Source organism: Xiphias gladius, chromosome 20 (genome assembly GCF_016859285.1).
Source record: "Xiphias gladius isolate SHS-SW01 ecotype Sanya breed wild chromosome 20, ASM1685928v1, whole genome shotgun sequence".
Classification (NCBI taxonomy): Eukaryota; Metazoa; Chordata; class Actinopteri; order Istiophoriformes; family Xiphiidae; genus Xiphias; species Xiphias gladius.
This window is the reverse complement of record NC_053419.1, coordinates 21,829,342-21,849,899: the sequence shown is the minus strand read 5'-3', so window position 1 is coordinate 21,849,899 and position 20,558 is coordinate 21,829,342. Positions and strand designations below refer to the sequence as shown.

Sequence of the window (20,558 nt, the reverse complement as noted above, 5' to 3'; positions counted from 1 at the left end):
ACGCATGAAATTATGGGCCCACCGAGGCGTATAATTAGAAATCAATTAAACTACATATCACACATCCAACTAAACTGCTCAAAACAATTTCATAGTATATTATCTAAGTGTACTCCCCAAAGGCTGTAATATTGAGAGGTTATGAGAAGAGCGCAAAAATGTCAAGTTTATTCATAAGTATTGAACAGGATATGAGGACTGTTATGTGCATAAATTAGCGCCTATTTAAGGTGGCAATGAGTATGTTTATAGTAATAGTTCAAATCAAAGTGATTGTGTGGATGCTTGTGTGGATGATGTGACAGTCAGTCGCCATACAGATGTGTGCATCTGTATGTATGAAGCAGGTGATTGTATACAGCTAGACAAGCATTACATTAAAATACCCTCAGACAGACAGCGGGTAGGTCATACGTGTGATTTTGAAGTTGATACCGTGTAAATGTAAATGTAAATGTAAATGCAGTTGCGATGTGTGGTGTGTGTATGTGTGTGTTAGGGTTGGAGATGGCCAAGGACCAAATATGTTGGATCCTGCAGTTTCCATAATTCAACACGATAGCGCCTTTCCTCGGCAGCCTGGTATCCCTGGAAATGATGCCGACATTGGACGTACGGTGATTGGGGCCTGTTTCATCAAATCTGCAATACGAATACCGGGGCTCACACCAGGAGATCATTTCTTCTCGTGTTACTTTTGTCATTTTTCCCTGAAAAACGCAAAAGAAATTCCCGGGATCCATGCAAAAGCACGTGAGAGCCCTATAGGACTTGCAAATTTGATCTGCAATATGCCGGCGACGATCAATTGGTGAGACATGACGCTTCCACCACCACAAACTGTGTGGGAGCGGTTTTGCAAATTGCTTTTTGTGAAACGGGCCCTTGTACCTCACATTGTGCTGTGGATCCAATGCCAGTGGCCTGTGTCAACCCAGGAAGTAACTTGACCGTTACATACTGAAGCGAAGACGACTGGAAGACGTTGTAGTCTGTCAGCTGTGTAGCAAACCCGACTTTCATGCAGTAGAGTTCGTCACTGTCACAGAGCCCCAATCCCCACGTGTCTTTTCAGTAACCATAACCACAATCTTTCCCTAAACTTAAACAGCAGTTTCACTTTCCCCACCCTGACCGTACCCCAACTATACCTTACGTGTCTCGTAGTCACAATCTGTCCCAAAATATTGTAGTAAGTGAAAACTTTTAAAAAACTGTTACTGGATATAAAATAAAAAACAACAACCCACAAAACAAAACAAAGGACAACAAAAAACATGGTTACTGAACATGATGCAGGTTTTTGCAGAATCGTCAAATACTGCCCTTAAACCTTTCCATCCTGGTAAACGCCCACATCTTTCAAACTTCTTGCCCCACTTTGTGAAAGCGGGCCCTCTGTCCGATATCCGAAGCCTCAAGCCTAGTCCGGGACAGCCCTGAGCCCAGAGCCACACAGGCCATTACCCCACTGTTTTCGAAAGGCTGAGTAGTAAACCTCGAGACACCTGAAGTGATGTCTGTGTGCAGAGTTGGTGGCGTTGCCCTCTAATAATAAATGCCCAGGCCTGTTAGGGGGGGGACTGACCAGTCGGAGGCAACACCCTTCACCTAGACCCTTCCAGGGGGGACTTTATTCATTGTGAGTTTCACAGCTTGTTTGCTATTATTCTGTCCATTGCGTTAATATCACCACAGTCATGTCCACTGCATGTTCGGCCTTAACAATAAGGCCTTGTTTTGCCGGAGCCCGCAGAGCTTAGAGATCTCGCTGTCCCCCCCTTGCCGTTTTTCTCTCCAGTATCATTCTCTGTGTCCACCCACTCACCCACTCGCATCTCGTGTATGAGCATATTCATGACTGATCCAAAAAAACGAGAGTTAAAAGGAAAAGGGAGATAATAGACAAACAAGGGATCATCACTCTGTTAGAATGTATCAGTCTGAATGCCCAGACCAGGATTTCTAACATCAAGAAGAGAGCTCGTGTTATGTTAATGCAGGAACAAATTGGCGGCAGCTGAGTACTTTTGTGTTGTGCACATGTGTGCGTGTGTGCAGGCATGTCCTGATACGAATAATGTGTGTGTGTGTGTGTGTGTTTGGTTTCAGTCATTTCATTCCTCGAATTAGGCAACAGCTGCTGGATAGAAATGCAAATTTGCCTTGAATGAGTGAGAGGGACGTCCTTCCAGGCTTCCTTCCTCACTCCTTGAGATTTCCCCCGTAATGGTTATTTCTGGGAGCAGAGGAGAGAGGAGTGCTCGTTCGCTGGAGTTGGCAATGGCCCCTCTCCAGACGCGCAGAATAGCTTGGCTTTTCGGGGGCTGCTTGCTCGCCCTGCCCAGGCGTCCGCATTGAACTCTTTTGGCGCCGACTGGCAGCCATCGTGAAGTACAAGCCCTAAACAGATACAAAGACACTGGCTGATTAATTGATAATGAAAATGACTGTTGATGGAAGCCCTCATTGATGCCAGCAGTAATTGCTTGGTGAGATGTATTTTAAAGTCGTTTTGAGCCATAAAAATCTTGATTCTAATCCACTCAGGTGATGGTTAAGTTGAACTCTGGGTCTGGGCAGTATAGTCGTACCCCGGTGGTTTTGAACTGATGTGGCAGATCCAGCAACAGTCCGTCATCCCTCAGTAAACTTCTCCCCAGGAGCCACGTCTCAGCCCTCACCGCTGCTCTTCTTTGTTCTCATTCCACATTCAGGCTCAGCGGTCCGCCAGCCATCCTGCACCACTGAGCCTCGCCGTACGGAAATGCTCACTATTGTCCGTGGGATTCAGGCCTACTATTTGATTTCAGTCTGCCCATCGCTCCAGCTCCCCCCCCCCCCCCCCCCCATCCTCCTTCACCCCTCCACCCCCGCCCACTCCCTCACACTCACGCTTCCCACCTCCCCTCAGCCTCCCAGCCTCTCGCGTCTTCCTCGGACTGCAGCAGAGAAACCGCTGCGTCGAGGAGCAGGAGAAACAAGGAAACCTCGGCGCGATGCTGTGTAGAGAGCGGACGCCTCAGATTCATCGAGCTCAATATGACGGATCTGGTCCTCTCTGCTAGGTTGTAAGTGTTTCCTTTCTCTTCTTATCATATGTGCCAAACTGTAACTTCATCTTCCTCCGCACTCCGCTTCAGTGTGACATAGATCTTATCATTATCCGCCCGTTTGGATCATTGAATGTGCAAAATGGAAACAGGAGATGTCGGATGAGCCAGATTAGAAAATGCTTTTTTTTTTTTTTTTTTTTTTTTTGGAGTGGCAATACAGTTATGAATAAACCCTGTGTGCGCATGATTGACTGAAAAGTTGGAGAACTTTCTAAGTTGTCCAGGATGAGCATCACTAACCGTGCTTGGAATAAAAAAATTCGCACCTCATGAACGAGATCAGAATAGGTCTTCATGCAGAGCATCTTCCGGGGCATGCACCTGCTTAATTCGCCTTAGTTCTTTTGGCAAAGTTTACATGAAATAGAGCAAAAGGCCCAAAAAACACTGATTCACCAGCTACGATGTGACTTTTCGGGTCTTATGTGTGTGTGTGTGTGTGTGTGTGTGTGTGTGTGTGTGTGTGTGTGTCGGTAGTGGTGATGCTGTTGAGGGGGGGGTGTCACAGTACAGGCGTGCTCAACGGTCGCGGAAAGATGAGTTGGTACACACACGCACGGCGGAGGCAACCCCGAGCCTTCCCGTCCGCAGCGAGCTGCGCAGGAACAGGGAACAGACGCGTCCATGGCTCGACGCAGTGTAGGGATGGTCGTGTAACTGTGCAGCGCAGCTTCGCGGGGAGGATTGATGCCCAGGCAGCAGGACAGCCCCAAATCTAATTACGGGACGCGACGCGCGTCAAAAGGCTCCGCGGTGATTGATGCGCCCTTCCTGTACGCGGTCCGTGGGCTGCGCTCAGCCCGCGGAGCCGCCGTGCGGGCCGCAGCGGCAAACGCCGCAGGTGGAACAACGCGGAGGAAAGTGACAGATGAGTTTTGCATAAAGGTGTATCGCGAGGCCGGCTGGCGAGTTTGGCCCGATCGAACGCGCACACGTTCTGGCCAGGCAGGTGTTCGCTCCCGGGCAGTCCTCTGACTGGATGAAAGGTTCAGTCTGAATAGGTACTCGTCCAACACCCGTGTCGGGAGGTTGTTTGCCTTATGTCTGTACAGCTCGGTGTTTGCTTTCGCTCAGCAGATGCACATCCAGGCATCTGTTCAGTCTACCTAACCATTTTCTATTGTGCGCTGCCTGGGCTTTGTCTCTAGGCTGTTTTAATAGAAAACTGACCCCGAAAGAGGGCTTCGCCTACATGGGTCTGCACCACATGGTGACGGCCAGGGGCGGAAAGTCGGGATGCGGTTTGCCAGCCAGCCACTAGCCCCGAAGGCACGTAGATGGTTAACAAAGGTGCAGCTGCCACAGTGGGCTGTGCGTTTGGTCTGAACACACCTTTAGAGGTGCGGGTTTTGTCTTCTGACAGAGCCAAGCTAGCCGTTTCCCCCTTCTTTCCAAAGTTTTATGCTAAGCTAGGCTAACCAACCCCCAGCTGGCTGTAAGCTGTACAGCACAGGCATGGTCTTCACATCCAAGTAGTAAGTGCATTTCCCAAAATGGCGAATTATTCCTTTAATTGTGAAAAAATAAAATAAAGTAAAATAAATTGCAAGTGTAGCTTTATCTGTAGAATAAATAATCACACTTGCCCCCGAAATGTATGATTGAGGCCCAAACAAACAAACAGAAGGGTAATGCTGATAATACTGACCAAATTTAAAACTATACAATTTGTCATTTCTACATTTAACACTGCACTGATCACTCAGACACACACACGTATACACACACACACTCACGGTTTCCATCAAATCAGGATTTGGGCATCCACACAGGGACCCCCACAGCAGCTGGCTAAGCTCCAGCAGACGGTAAACCCTCACAGCCATCATTATATCCAAACAATCAGGCAGCTGTGTGTGTGTGTGTGTGTGTGTGTGTGTGTGTGTGTGTGTGTGTGTGTGCACATCAGGGGGAGAGCCCAAGATAAGCGCTGTGTTGTTTGGTAGTTCCCTTCGCAGCAATGCGTTTGTGAAGTTATGAGTTTATGTGTTTGTGCCCCTTCATTTATGTTCGGTGGACCTTGGAGCTGTACGGCACGATGCTGCCGTAGAACGTACCGTGTGTTCGTTACTCTTAAACTAAACCTCCTCTCCGCTGCTCCCCCGGCAGCCATGCAACGTGTTTAACGCGCCGTTTCACCCTTTGGGAAAGCAGAGCGCATGTCTCCATTGCCTTTAAGATGCTCATTTTTACGTGCTGGGGAATCTGATCAAGATTTTCATCAAAGAAATCAACTCTGGTTTGCTTGCAAGCCTTTAGTTGTTTGTAAAAAGCTGTCACTCTCTCTGTGATTAGCCCCACATTCCTCATCCGCGACCTCTGGACTTTACTCTGCACTGATGTGGTACAGTCAAACTCACCTTCAACAAGCGATTTTACGACCTATTTTCCAGCTGTGCTTTTATGTCTTCAAAGCTTGGCTCATGATCCCGCTGATGTCTGCAGTCGACTTGGGATGACAAAATGTTTTCCCACCGACTCTTAGAAGACAAACAAGGCTAAGTTTTACTTTCCTTCTTTCTACGTGATGTATCTCACATCCATTGGTAACATTCTTGGTGAAATGTCCACTACTATAACCCTCCCGTTGTCCTCATAATCTGTATGCACACCGCGTCGTCCCGTTGAAACTGTGCCGCCTTCGCTGAAGTCCCGATTACCACACGTGGGGCAGCATGCAGGCGCACAGCCTTGGCAGATATATTTCTCACACCCGCGGCACACGCGTCCCTGCTTTGGGCGGGACGTCGAGGAGACTTGTGTCGCAGGTCACGCCGACCCGAGGACAGCGGGAGGGTTAAACACGACCATTTTTTGTCTGGAGCTCATTTCATCAACAAAGTGGACTCATTTAAAAGAATGACGCAGCTGCATTTTTTCATGTTGGGCTGGAGTTGGGCTGAACCTTACCTTGCAGTTATAGTTGTACCGTAGCTGTTAGATAGTGTCATTGTCATGTACGTGTACCTCACCCGCATAATAATTCTTAATGTTAGCAAAGCGTGCACTTAGAAATCTCAAAGACCAGAAACAGTTGTTAAATGGCAGGAACTAAGTAAAAATCAAAGAGACAAAGGAAGAAGATGATCTGTTCTTTTGTGTTAATGTATTTGAACCTGCCATTGCCAAGCGTATATGTTACAATCACAAACTCAGGTTGGTGCTTAAGAAAAATAGGGAACACCATTCTCGTTCTTACAGTCTGAAAGATTGTGAGTTCGAGTGAGGGGCTTGCTTTGACAGCCATAACGCCGAGGGAATGTCTCCGTGTGACAGGAACTCATATTGCATATTTTGCTGTATCACCAGACGGGAAATCCTGCTTTAGTTCTGTCAAAAACCTGAACCTCGCTCGTGTAGCATCTGCAGATCTTGGCGTGTAGTTTGAGTCACACAATGTGCATTAGCAAATGCTCACTGCAGCCATCTGTGGGCACCGCAGAACGCCTGTAGGGCTCTGCACACACCACTTGCATTTACATATTGTCGACCAGTATGTCGCATGCAGATACAGGATCTTATCTGTCCGACTCGCGTGTTTTGCGTTGTTCATCCTGCTATTCCCCACTTCGAACACACGATTTGTTCCGGTTTTGTGCGCAGAAAGTTTTTTGGGAACCACCAATGTCCTGCAGAAAACGTTTTCTCCATTACCCCCTGCACAGTACGAGTATATCTACCAAGGTCCCTGAGTATGCACTTGCAGAGTATACGCGTGTGTGTGCGTGCGTGCGTGCATGAGCCTATTATATGCGTGTGTGTGTGTCTCGGTGTGTGTGCGTTTGCGTGAGTGATTAATGAACGTAGCTGGATGGCGTCAGCGGGCCGTGACAGCACGACTGAGAAGGAATCATTTCTCCTCCCTCCGTGGACTGCTGACTCAGAGCTCGCGTGCATTTTGCTGATTGCTGAAATCACGTAATAAGGCTGCCGTTATAATAACCCCAATCACAGAATCACAGCAGAGGGCGAGGAGAGTCACCGTCGAAAGGGAAATAAAAGCGGCCATAAATTATATTAGCTTCCCTGTTTATGGGGGGAATCGCTAAGGTTGTGGGTTGAAATGTGGTGAAATGTTGTATAACCGTATGTGATTCCCCGCATCAGCAGTATGTGGTGTGTGAAAACACTATGTAGGCTGCTTCAAAAAAAGGGCTGGACTTTTGGGCTAGGTTTTTAGGGAATTATCTCTGTAGCTCAAACGGCATTGAAGGACTTCTAAATGTCAGTATTAATGACCATTTGCATAAGGAGGAGAACGGTTGCCCTGTCATGGATAAAGAAATGTCAACAGAAGAAAGGGACTTCTTTCACATTCGGCTTTGCCATCGAGACGATGACTTTGAAATTCTTGCCACGCTCGGATGAGAGACAAGAGGATGGAGGAAAAGACAGAAGGAAGAAGTGAAAATAGATTAACAATAATAGAGAGGGGAAGCCACAGATCAGCATGGAAGAGGTGCATCACGATCAGGGATTATACAGAGACCTGGCTGCCTGTTTTGCACCATTATTCATTTCCCCTCTATTATCAAAAGTTCTCTCTGCGTTGCAGTGGAGTCAGTTGATTGGTCTATTTTCTCCTTGGCCATTTGGTGCAGAAACTCTCGGAGCATATCGTGATGTTTATCAGAGAGTTCGACCTTTTGTCTCAGACGTCAAGCACTGAGTTGGAGGGGCTGCGTAGCTGGAAATGAGTTTGGGGGAAGTTTCTAAAGATGAGTGGGCTTACACTCTGAGAAAACATCTGCCGGTTATAAACAACAATGCATTTGGTATTTGCAAACGGAAATCAAACATTTCAGCAATAGATCAAGTACAACATCTAAAGCTTTAATTAGTAACCAGCATTGCTGTGTATGGATATAGAGTGTCACTTTGTAATGGATGCTGCATCTTCTACCATCCTTTTTAAAACCCTATATTGCAACAAGTCTTCATACCTGAACGAGAGAATACATAGTTTGTCAGTGCCTTCCAAAATGACCCATGTGATCCTTACAGAAATGGCTGATGTGAGAGTTAATAAATTAAATAAATTAGCTTAGCTTAGCAAAAGGACTACATGTCGAGCGCTGCATGCCCTTTCAATACAATTGTTTGAATTTTAGCTGAGTAATGATGTAAGTGAAATCAAGTTCAACGGTTCAAAACTCTCAAGCAGCACCAATTTTACCAAAATAATTATTTTCTAAAACTTTTAAAACGGCTCACTTTTTATTTCAAGTTGGATCTAAACTGACAAAATATTGTTATTGTAGCGTAAACACAATTGTTCTGAAGCCAAAGGATGATGAGATTTTGCCGGTAAGTCTGGTGTTTAGACACATCCATGGCCAGGGGGAGTTGGGCCCCGTTCTTTCTTGGCGCTAACATGCGTCTTGCGTTATCCGATTATAAGTGGACAGCTGTAAGTGCGTCAGTTCTCACACAGGGCTAGAATGGGCTTCCACGTGTGCCTCCAGCGACCACCCGTGGTCGGATCTCACCTCCCAGCTCTATATGCAAATAAACATGCACGTGATTTCCGTTTGCAGATACCAAACGCATTGTCGTTTTTAACAAGCAGGAGGCAGCAATGCACTTCCTGCGCCTAGCCTGCCAGATATGAAAAGAAAAGGGAATAGAGGAAATCAATACAACAAAGGACTGGGCCTGTTCCTTGGTGTGTTACAGGCAAACCAAATCATCCAATATGGTTGACGCACTCATAATATATTTCCTAGGGCTTTTTGGAATTTTGAGACACACTGCTAAAAGAAAGTGGCCAGACGCGGTCCAGACCATCTCCCAATGTGCTATGAGCGAACCGATCTCAGTGCTTCCTCAAAGCAACTTGGGTGCATTCAGACCTCTGCTTAGAGCTGTCCACTTGTGATCGGATCACCCATGACGGATGTTAATGCCAGGAAAGAACAGGGCCTTACTGTCTCGTCATCTGGCCGTGCACAAAGTTAGTTAGAAGACATTCCCTACTTCATTTCATTGCTGCATTGCACCAAAATCTCTTGGGCTGCTTTATGTTGCTGTAGAGCCCTGGGCTGTTGTGTTCAAATGACAGATCCCAGCTCATGTTTTATCTAATCCCGCAGAGTAAAAAGGTGAGCAGAAACACCATACATCAATCTGCCATGGTCTATTTGGACAGTAACCCCGTCTCGACACCTCGGTGTATGCTTTCCATTCCAGGGACTGCGGATACAAATAGAGCACGTTAGCATGTTAAGCCTAATGTAGAAAAGACAAACACAGTTAATGTTTGTCACATGGCTGAAAGGCTCCATTCATATTACACTATTGAGTGCCACTGGAATACTTGTATTTCAAGGCCTGTTTATGGATATTTTTCTGTGTTGGCTCATTGAAACGATAGAGGACTGTGATGAAGATGTAAGTCTTCTGTATATAAATCATTTCACAGATGATATTGCTACTGTTTCAGGTTGTCTGGCGGTGCTGTTAGTGTTTTTTTATTAGCAGATGTAACATTTGTAGAGCATATTTTACTGCAACATCAGTTTTTTAAGCTGATAAACTATTTATTGTCATTAACTATGGAGGATTTAACATTAGCTAAACTATATTAATGCCAGATATGAAGCAAAGAAGATGTAGAGTATATCAGATCAATGTTTTCCAGTCAAATGGCAGGTCGTAAAAATGCTACTTCACATGTGATTTGCACGTGCAGTATATTTTCATTTGCGCGGTTCATACTCTGTGATTGCCCCGTAACAGTGTAATGTGAAGGCTAAACCGTACCGGTGTTCCTCCTGCAGCAGTCTGGTGACCGCTGGCTGCTGTGTGGCAGACAGACGGCTCGGGGCCTGATGTGGTGACAGGTCTTCTGCCATGCCAGTGTCACAGTCGACGGAGCCCTAAGGGGAGTCGGTCATACAGGCTGACATGTATTCTGAGCCTAGACACATGGACCAGAGACGAATAAGCCTTGACAGAAAACATGGCCTGCCAAATTTCCAAGAATACTATTTTTTCTAAATGCATAACACTAATGACTAAATGATGAAAGGTATGAATAATATTCATTTAATTCAACTTATTTCAGTTCCATTTGACTTGACACAGATGTGCACTGAATCTAATAAAAAAGTCTCTGTGTTCATACCGAGACCCTTAAAAAAAATGACAGTGTAGATTGCAAGCAAGCAGCTTATTACGGCCCATAGTTAGTTAGTTTTATTGTTAGGCGACCTCTAGCAGCCGCAGTATTTTACGAGGGGGGCAAAGGAGGAAGTTACGTAATGTAGTGTAATGAACGACAAAGTCTGCGTTAGGAGGAGGTCGAGACACGCAGTTTATCATGCACACCTAGCTACATGCATCCAAATATAGGAGCCCTGCAATATATCTCACCTTGGTGAAGTTCATCATACTCAGTTTTTGTGGACGGTATCAAAGATGTGCTAATTCGACCACAGCTTGCGCCGCTTATGAATTGCATTGCATCGTATTCATACAGTGGGTGCCTGAAATATTTTGTCCCCACCTGTTTATGTCAGTGAGGTTGGTTTAACTCACTGGTTTCTGAAGATAGCAAAACATATTTGTAGTCTAGTTACAAAATAGTCACCCTTTGTAGGATATGATGCAAATGTGAAGTTCTTACATGGTAGAGATCTTTTTTTCATATTAGAAAAAAAAAATAATCAAAAATCGTCGTAATTTTCAGCCTGAAAATACTCAATGACATTGCTCAGCTAGATCTCAATGAATCGTTTTCTTTTGTTATTCCCCTCATAGTAATCCATTTCACTTCATCAGTAGCCTGCAGTTTGTATGAGCTTCAGTGGGAAGTTTGGCTCTCTCAATGTGGAAATATTCTTTTTGAAGTTCTTTCCAGTGTGCCAAGAAATACCGCCGTCAAGTATTGGTGACAGGCAGCTTTTAATCGAGCTAAACGTTCTTTTCTCTTTCTGTCCACGCAGGCTGATGGTCTCTTCTACTGAGCTCCGACAGGACTGAGGATCTCTCCAATTTGAGATCAACTGTCTCCATTTCAGCACTGTCTGGCTTTTCCCATCCAATGGAATCAGACATCATTACTTAATCATTAGTGTCCTGGCAGCTGAGTGGCGTTTCAGCACTAATAAACTGCCTCAAGTCTTACTCTGACTGGGGATAGAAGACCAGTAATAGAGTAAAAAAAACTGGTAGCTTACACTCGTTGCACCTGTTGGAGTAAAAGAGAGTCAAGAGAGTCAAATTAAAAGACTTTTAGTGCCAGCTATCCCCGTACCAAGATGGATGAAGTGCATAACAACAAGACTTCCTTGGTCAAAGGTGCCAAGGACATCGCTAAAGAAGCCAAGAGGCAAGCTTCGAAAAGTTTCAGCAAAGCTGTTAATCGTGCCTCAGATGAATACTCAGCTCAACGCAGCTACAACCGTTTCGAGAACGAGGATGAAGAAGAGAACAATTACAATACTTACACTCAGCAATACAGTCACTATGCCGACGATGCAGCAAACGATGAGGACGGGGCCTCTAGTGACGCCACGGAGGGCCACGACGATGAAGATGAGATCTACGAGGGGGAGTACCAAGGCGTGCCTGCCCACAATGATGGGAAGCCGCGGGACGGTCAGGTGGCTCTGGGCCAGCCGGTTTCCGACAGCCTAAAGAGCCGTAAGGAGCTGGAAAATGAGAGACGGGCAGATGAGGAGGAGCTGGCCCAGCAGTACGAGCTGATCATGCAGGAGTGTGGCCACGGGAGATTCCAGTGGCAGCTGTTCTTTGTACTCGGGCTGGCGCTCATGTCAGATGGCGTGGAGGTGTTCGTAGTGGGCTTCGTCCTGCCCAGTGCTGAGACAGACATGTGTGTCCCCAACTCTGGTGCTGGATGGCTTGGTAAGGATCTGCAACACAGTGCATTACAGTCACTACTGTGTCTCACCTGTCGGGACTTACACCCAGACAAGGAATGACATACATGGAGATGTGGGATAAAATACAGAAGCCTAAAGAGCAGCTTAACACCCCTTGACAATCTTATATTTGCTCCAGTGGTTGAACTTGTCACCTTGCTGCATTGATGTGAGAGCGTACTCCAGGGCGTGCCAGTGCACCGTGACATCACTGCCGGGTGAGGTTACAGGTGAAGCAGATTAGCAGAGGTTTTTAACATCAAACTCGTGCCGAATGAGGGTGTTTTTCCTGAACTTTGACTTTCAGGTGTGCTCGTTTAGTCAGAAACATTTCATGTTAAAGAAAAATACACGATTTGAAACCACATTTTAGGCACTTTAATGGGGAGGTGCTGGTTTGACACATCAAAGTCCGTTTTAGGAAGCACTACTGCACATGTCAGAAAAAGTTGTATTTCCTTCAGTGGCTTCTGAGAAGCTGTGTGACGTGTGATAAACTGACTCAAGTGATGTAACTTGAGGCAATGTCAACCGAGTCTGAAGACTACGAGTTTGAAAATGAAAAAAAATCTGGATGTGTGGAGTTAAAAAGAAGTGACTTTACCTGACCTCTGTAGCCTGCTAACCATCTTCGCTTGAGGCTACATTTGCACTAGCATAACACAGCCCCCTCTCCGACCGAACTGTCAGTGGTCAGGTTGCATTGTGGGTAATGTAAGCGCCAGGCTTTGACATGGAGGGAGAACGCGTTGGACAAAAAAAAAGACTATATCTCTGGTTCGGCTGCATCGATTTCAATACCTGTTCTTTTAAACTGTCCATTGTGAGTCCTGCAATGTTATAGAAATGCAATGCTACATTGAAAGTAATCTTTTAAGGAGGCATCTGACCTGAAAGCCTCAAATTTACAGTGAAACACTCAGCTTAATTCGATGTCAGAATACTTCAAGTGACAACCAAACAGAACATTATGGAAACCAGTAGTGTCTTCGTTCAGTGATGGAAAGAGGAGGCAGGTTAGAGTTTGTGTATTGATTCGCGGAAGTGGAGGCTTAATGCACTTCACATCATCAGGCATGCTCTGAATCTGGATGTGACCTGTCTGAGCTTTAGATTCATTGCCACGAATAGTGTGACTGTCACACATTCGAGATTCGGAATATCTAATGGGGAAGTGACACTGAGAAGTCCTGACTTTGGAGAGGTAGAGCGCGACGTCTGAAATTCATCCGGCACTGCTCGCAGAAGCCGTGACTCCAACTGAAACAACTCTGGAGGCACGGAAATGGATTCTGGTTGACGCAGATAGATGGAGGTGAAATATAAGACACATACAGACTGGTAGTATTTGGGTTTTGATGGAATTAGTGTCCCTGCTGGCAACCTGCTAATGACCGGTGGTGTTTATAGCATGCAGGGTTGTGCATGGAGAGCAGTGGTGGGTGACACTTCCAGCTGTAATCTCGTTGCTTCAGCAGCTGCAAGCAGGTTGTCATGGTACCAGGTATTTGGATACATCAGTAGGAGGGTTGTTAATCTAGATGGATCATTATTTCTCTCACTAACATCAAAAATGGCTGCGTAGCACCGGCCATTTTTCCCAGTATACTGCGTTGACGTTCAGCGTTAAATTGAAAGCATCGCTCGGCCTGTCATTCCCATACAAAGATTAAGAGAAAAAAACGTACTTCTTTTTTCTTTCCAAAATGTGATTGTGTGTGTGTTTTTCTTAACCGAATAGTGAATGCTAACCTCATTTGTCTGGGGGAGCAGGATGGTTTAGTATTAACACAGATATCCCCCGTCTTCTGACTCATCTCTCCGTGGGAGACAGGAGGGAGAGAATAGCAGGAATGAGTCATTTTACCAACTCACTCACACACCTCATAAATAGAGAGGGTGTGTATGCTCACTTGTAGATGTATTTAGAAGAATAAACCTTACACTGTAGAGCTGACTGGTGTTTTGCCGCAGTTTCAGTGTGGAAGTCACTGACTCTTGAAGCGCTCAATAACAAGCCTCTTCAGTTGACATCTGGCTGGAAGGACCGACTGAAAACAAGCAAGGGGAGTGACAGAAAATAACACCGGGATCATCCTGCACAGTCAAATTTACTTAGAGCACAATCGTTAGCCCAAACTGCACTGCATGACAGAAAGACCTGAGCATTGAGGGGTTTGTTAGCATCATTTCAATGAGTGCATAATTCATTCACATTACATTGTTCCTTATTGCAAATAATTAAAGTACAGTATATGTGCACAGGAACAGAACCAGATAGGTTAAATAATGTTGTAAGGAAACATTGTCAGCCGTCCTGACTCTGCAGTTCCAGAGTATCTGAAGTAGCAGACTGGTAGATGAGGTTTGTTTTGGCTGACTCATGTTCCGTATGTTACATCAACAACTTACACAAAAATTGGATACTGATTAAGGGGAAAAGGGTTTTCCAGCCATTTGCAGCTGAGTGAAGAACCTCTTAGGTCAGGACAGCAAATATAGGAGACGAGAAAAGACAGGAGCACATTCATTATTTGGATCCTTAGTATTCGTATGGAAACTGGCGCTTCAACGTTGCTCATCGAAGCCGAAAACGTTTTCTTTAAAGACGCTCGAATAGTGGAGTGGAAGGATTTCAGGGCCAGTGCGGACGAAGCCCTCGCTGAACGTAAGGCCGGCGAATGCTTGAAGCAGGTTCATAGGAAGTGTCGTCAGACTATGTCTAAAGGCACAAGTGTTTACAGCCAACCCTGTCTCCTAAAAATTACAGTCATGTTCTACTAATCCGCTTTCCTGGTTACATTGTGCCGACAGTGTAATCACTGGCTGGATTATGTTCAGAGGCAACGTTATTATTGTTAATGAATGCAGCACGACATTTATTAAGGACAGTGGAGTCACCTAGGAGGTGGATGATGGGCGACAAAGTGCAAGGCTGTCGCACCAGAGACCCGACTTCGCAACCACAGTCCCATCTGTGGTTTGGGCAACAAGAGCAATTCGGTCAAGGTCGGGGAAAGACTGCGGATTTGGTCAAATGTTAAAAAACACGTGTCTGAAGTCACCGTGAACTTTTTCTGTATTAAAACAGACCAGGATCTTTCCCCGACCTTGACCAAATGCCGTGGGCTCCTAAACATACCCATAAAAATGGAAAATGAAAATTGCTGTAGTCACTACAAGTGGATATTATGCTGCAGGATGGGATATTTCTTTTTGGAAAACAAGTACGTTGTCTTTGAACATTTCGCAGCTCAGTATCAACATACCTGCGACTTAGCATATACATAAATTCACAACATGTTAATAGAAAACGTAATCTGGTCGCACCTATGTTTCCTTCGAATCTTATTTGCCGTTGTACATAAGTTGTATAGAATTGCAATTTTTAGGCGACTGAGAATTTATGGCTCTCACATTGGAAGGTGGGGGGGGGGCTGGCATGTTTTAGAGAGGGGTGAGACACAATAGCCACTGAAAAGGGGGCGGTCGTGCACGCTTTCGGACAGTCTCTCATTGAAGGCATTCGTGGTGCTGCACTCGTTTTTGCACACAAACGGTGGACGACGTGGGTGTGGGAATGATGGAATAAGAGACCACTTGCTCTCTCGTCCCCGCTCACCTGGCCAAGCTTTGCGTGAGGTGGATTCGCTTTTCAGACTGTCAGCTCCGGAAAGTTAAGAAAAAAATTGTGGGACACAACCTCCATTTCCGTTCCAGACGCTGTCAGACCACCTGACAAGCACTTCGTAGCATACTGACGGTTTTAGTCTGGAAAAGTTTGAGGAAACGCTGGATATTTTATAATGCATCAAACAATGAACAACATCCCCTTTAATAATTTAAACTCATATGTGTACACTCAAGAAAAATGCAAACTGGAAATGGAAATTTGCCTTTTGATAAATAGCTGGCTTTTATCTGATATTCCCAAAGCCGTCCTGAACATTTTCATTTATAACCAGTATCCATCATTGTCATGAGACTTTGTTGTTTTCTTTCTAATCACCGTATTAAAAAGTTCACATTATATAAATCCAGTCATAGTTTTCTGGAAATAAATTGGAAAACTCTTGTTATTTTTCTCCAAAATGTGATCTTTTTTAAGCAGCATATTATTGCTGCTATGGACCAAACGTACCAAATGTTTTTCGCTGGTTAATGAGGCATCGCTTTAATATAAAGTGTTACCGACACAAGAACACGTACAATTCATGAAACAAAATAAAAGAGACCCAAATCTTCAAAGATGCCTGACTGCAGCTAAAATGCTGCAATTTGATACCTTTACAATTACACTTTTACTGTGCACCTTTCTTTTCGGTTTCCACCAAAATGACTTGTTCATTCATTTTATTAGCATTTCATTCCCTAAACGACACAAAAATACCGGGTATTTTAAGCGGAACGGCTTTCCCTTTAGTATAATATAAAAGGTGAGATGCTATCCAGATATGGGATGTGCAAGTTTTTTTTTTTCTCCCTGCTCTTGTCTGTCCTCTTACCCTCCTGCTGTAATCCCTCTCTTACACTCTCTCTGTGTCTCATAGCCATGCAGCCGATCTGAAGATATGGGCTGAAGTTAATCTCTGCAGCATTGTGCTTCACTGCAGTTTAGCCATGGTAGACTGGCTCACGTACCTCCCCAGAGAAAGCCGGGGAGAGGGAGAGCTCTGCTTATACACATCCTGTCAGTGCTCTCCCCTCCCTTTTTCTCTTCCAACACATATGGCTTTAATTTGTCTGCGGGTGTTTTCCTGCACCACTGTCAGCATTTTGAGGATGTTCGGTAAAACGGGTGCTTGCTCGCACGAAGCCCCGTCCCAGCCTTAGCGTAGAGTCGGGACCTCAAGGAGTACGCCTGCATCAGGGTCCGTTTGGAGGAGCCTTGTGTAACTGATGCTGATCGCTCTTGCTTTCGGTACCGTGGTTGCTTTACGTGTACGATCACAAACCCCATCGACAGCTGAAGTAAATCAACACAGTGCAGTGATGAATAGGCTCTGCTGCAGCCTGAGGTTAGTTAATTAAAAAATCCAGGGTCAACAACATTTGCTACTGTCTCTTCGTTCCCTGTCTTTGTTGCTTTCTTCTTCACAGCAAAGCGCCAGCGCAGGATCTGTTCCCCTCTTCACTGTCCAGGCAAAGAGCTCACAATTCAGTGTGGCTTCACCCTAAGACCTTAATGACTGAGCCGTTGTGTGTTTCTTGTAGTGTGGAGTATTGATTTGAGGGATAGCAGGATTCGTGCTGTATGGTCTCCTCTGTTAGGATGCTTTTGTGTGTTCATAGAATATATGAACACACAAGCATCTTTAAAATCTGTCAGGTTTGAGTAAAACAAAGAAGATAATACACAAATTACAATTTATGAATCAGACAATATTTTGATGCCACGTTCAGGCCATGTTGTAAGAGTATCTGGCACTTGGATAAAAGAACTTCAGAAGTATCAACAAATATAAGTGCAGTATGGAAGCAACTCGAATGCTACCACCTGGACATTTTGTTTGTTTCCGTAGACGGTGTAGATGTTGCGCAATGGGTAAAATGAGTTTATATAACCAACCCCCCACTTGAAAGAATTTCAAATGTAATCCTGTCTTTTTTCCAGCTGTTTGAGATACTAACATTTAAAAATGTATGAAACTGAAGGCCACAAAAAAATATTTTGTCAGTAAAACTCCTCCAGCTATGGGCAATACATGCTGCATACAGTAGCCTGATCTACCATAGGAGAATGGATGGATCATTTCCATTCTTTTCATTGAATCCACCAGAAATGTCTATTTTTTCCATAACTTCCTAACAAATGTTTCTTACAAAAAGGAGGATAACTAATGTTTCTGTGCCGTTCAAATCAGAGGCGGGATTGTTTCCGGTCTTCATTCTGCAGTCGAGCACAAAACGAATGACCGATCCTGAACGCATGCTGAAAACGGATCCCCGTCTGCTGACTGGAGCGAGCAATTAATCATTTCTGCCTCTTTTATAGTGGATAACTTCACATTGCTGTCACTGTGTTTGAAGGATCCAGTGACTGTTGCCTGGTCTCAAGTTGTTTGTTTTGCTTTTGTTTGTTCCCATTTTTCCGTTATTAGTGCTGAGGACATGTACAGCAGATGAACTTAGATGAGACGAGAGGGCTGAGTATTTTGAGTGAACTCCACTGTTGCGAAAACAAATCAGCAGGTGTCGATGTAGTTAATAACTGAGGAATGTGCTTTGTTTCCGGGGGTCTACGCTTCCCTCCCTTCCTGCCTCCCCCCTCCTCCGCTCTCATTCCCTGCTGTAACCCACCTATCAATCACGCACGCTCCTCTGGGAGTCCCCTCATCTGTTGAAATCCCGGAGCTCTCGCTTAATGTCCCGAATGTTCCCACTGAGGAAATTAGCGCTCGATTATGCTGAATGCTGTCTATGTGCCTGCGCCCTCTCATCCATGCCAGGACGCTGCGTGGCGGCGAGGAGAGGAAAAAAGAAAAAAGAAAAAAAACGAGCAGAAAGGTGTCAAGAGAGACTTACACTTACACGTAAGAGCTAATTACTTCTGGAGACAATTTAAGAATTAGCTGAAATAATCCCTCTAGATGGAGAGAAAAGCTGCGCAGTGTACCGTTAAAAAGAGCATAGACACTCTCTGTGGGGAGCTGTTGCTCAAGGAAAAGATAAGCACTACGGTTCAGGTGGACTCAGTGCAACTTCACTGAGATTGACTATGTTGTGGCATCAAACCACAGCGTTTCTGCTGGATCTTATACATGCGTTTAAAGGACCGATTCACCCAAATTATATATCTATATCTATATATGGATACTGTTTATGTCAGCCGTCCTGTCTCTGTAGTTCCAGAGTATCTGAAGTAGCAGACCGGTAGATGAGGTTTGTTTTGTTGGACTCTTGTTCTGTATGTTGCATCAACAACTTGCACAAAATTAGATACTGATTAAGGGGAAAAGGGTTTTCCAGCCATTTGCCCCTGAGGGAAGAACCTCTTAGGACAGGACAGCAAATACAGGAGACGAGAAAAGGCATGCAAACAAAACAAACTAGAAAGTTGTTCAACTGCAATACAGTGGCAGTAAATGGAATTTAGTTTGTGGTGCTCACAGCATTTACAAAAAAATGAGTAACTGCTAGAGGCAGTGACCCGGTCACTCTGGGCAATCCACGGACGGTTAGCAGTTTTCTTTTAAACTACTGTCACAGATGTCTCAAAACCTGACCAAATAAAAGCAAAACGTTCTGCATGGCTGGATTCAACGAGGGATAAATGGGAAAACAGGTTTTTATTAGCGATGGCAATGTGGTCTCTCACTTTGGTCCCTACAGGAACAGCTCTACAACTTTGGGATGGACAGCCATGAAAGTCCGTCAAGACCTTTGTGGTCCACAGAGGATGAATTCCCCCGATTCCCCCTTTCATTTAGTGTCGCCGGCAGGTCACAGTTTTCACGTGTCCTGTGAAATTTCTCAGCAGGTATCTGATGGACTGGCCCGCAGCAGTACTGTGGCTGAACGTATCCTATGTAGACACTGCCGCTTTCACCACACAGGCCGAAGACATGGTGTAAGGGACGTGCTTCAGTCACACTTGTCTCCTTTCTTTCAGATTAATGATATCTTCATGTGGCCTTGTTAAAAGACTGATTGTTCGACGTAGACTTAGCGTAGATTTGGTTGCTGCCTGATGTTACTCAGTCTATTTAGCGATGAATCATTTTGAGGCTGATAGCAGGTTTAAAACCCTTTTTTTCCCCGGTGTTGGACACTAGATATTCAGATGTAAGTGCGGTTCCCCTTAATGAGGCCAAACACTTGAAACACAGCTACTGTCCCTGCGCTCCACTGTTTTTAACTGACCCCCGCTAATTTACATAAAAGCCCCGCAATCCTAAGCCAATCGGAGGTTGTAGCATCTGACCCGAGTTTGACCCCTGCAGGAAAGCATAAATCCAGTCTCAGAAAGGTTCTTACTGCGTCTCAGATGCCCCATCCCCCTTTATTACAGATACAAACCCAGTGTGAGGGGAGCCATAAAACAAATGAGCTGTTGTTCCCAGATAGCATCTTCTTCAATACATGCGTGCAGATTCATTGTTTGTGTGCAGCTACACCAATCAGAAGATGCCACCAGTTTGTGCAGAATGCAGCAGTTTTGATATTCGCTTTGATATTTGTAAGCTAGCGAGAGTGTGGCTTGCTCTTTACATCCTGCTGGCTATAGGAGAGCCTTTCTCCGCAGTGGCAGTGCATAGATAGATCCAGTGGCTGTCACCTGTAATGAATCACCAGCTCTCAGCATTATGTCTGCGCAGCTTGATAAGAGCCTCTACTTTCAGTGTATCGGTCCCATCACCTCAAACTGAGCGAAGAAGAAAAAAAGAAAAGGGATGAAAAAAAAAGAGAAGGCTTCCTTCCCTCTGCCGGCGTTCTTTCTGGCCGCTGCCTCGTCAAACAACAGCATCTCCCCACACACACACACACACACGTATTAGCATTTTTATTAGTACGTACAGAGTAAACTGGATTATTTACTGCCATGGAACGGTGGAGT

General features: G+C 45.1%; 1 protein-coding gene across 4 annotated transcripts in view; it reads left to right on the top strand.

The window, feature by feature from the left end:
• LOC120806833 (synaptic vesicle glycoprotein 2C-like) overlaps positions 1–20,558 on the top strand; it is a 55,766-nt gene that overhangs the window by 15,261 nt on the left and 19,947 nt on the right. Inside the window, exons 1-2 of one of the 4 annotated variants that reach the window (XM_040158305.1) lie at positions 2,950–3,071; positions 11,063–11,984. In XM_040158305.1, coding sequence (XP_040014239.1) covers positions 11,378–11,984 — 607 coding nt within the window. In that variant the 5' untranslated portion in view covers positions 2,950–3,071; positions 11,063–11,377. Of the gene's footprint in view, positions 1–2,949; positions 3,072–11,062; positions 11,985–18,397; positions 18,535–20,558 lie in introns of those variants that run through there. The other 3 variants (XM_040158307.1, XM_040158306.1, XM_040158308.1) reach the window with 3 other exon arrangements.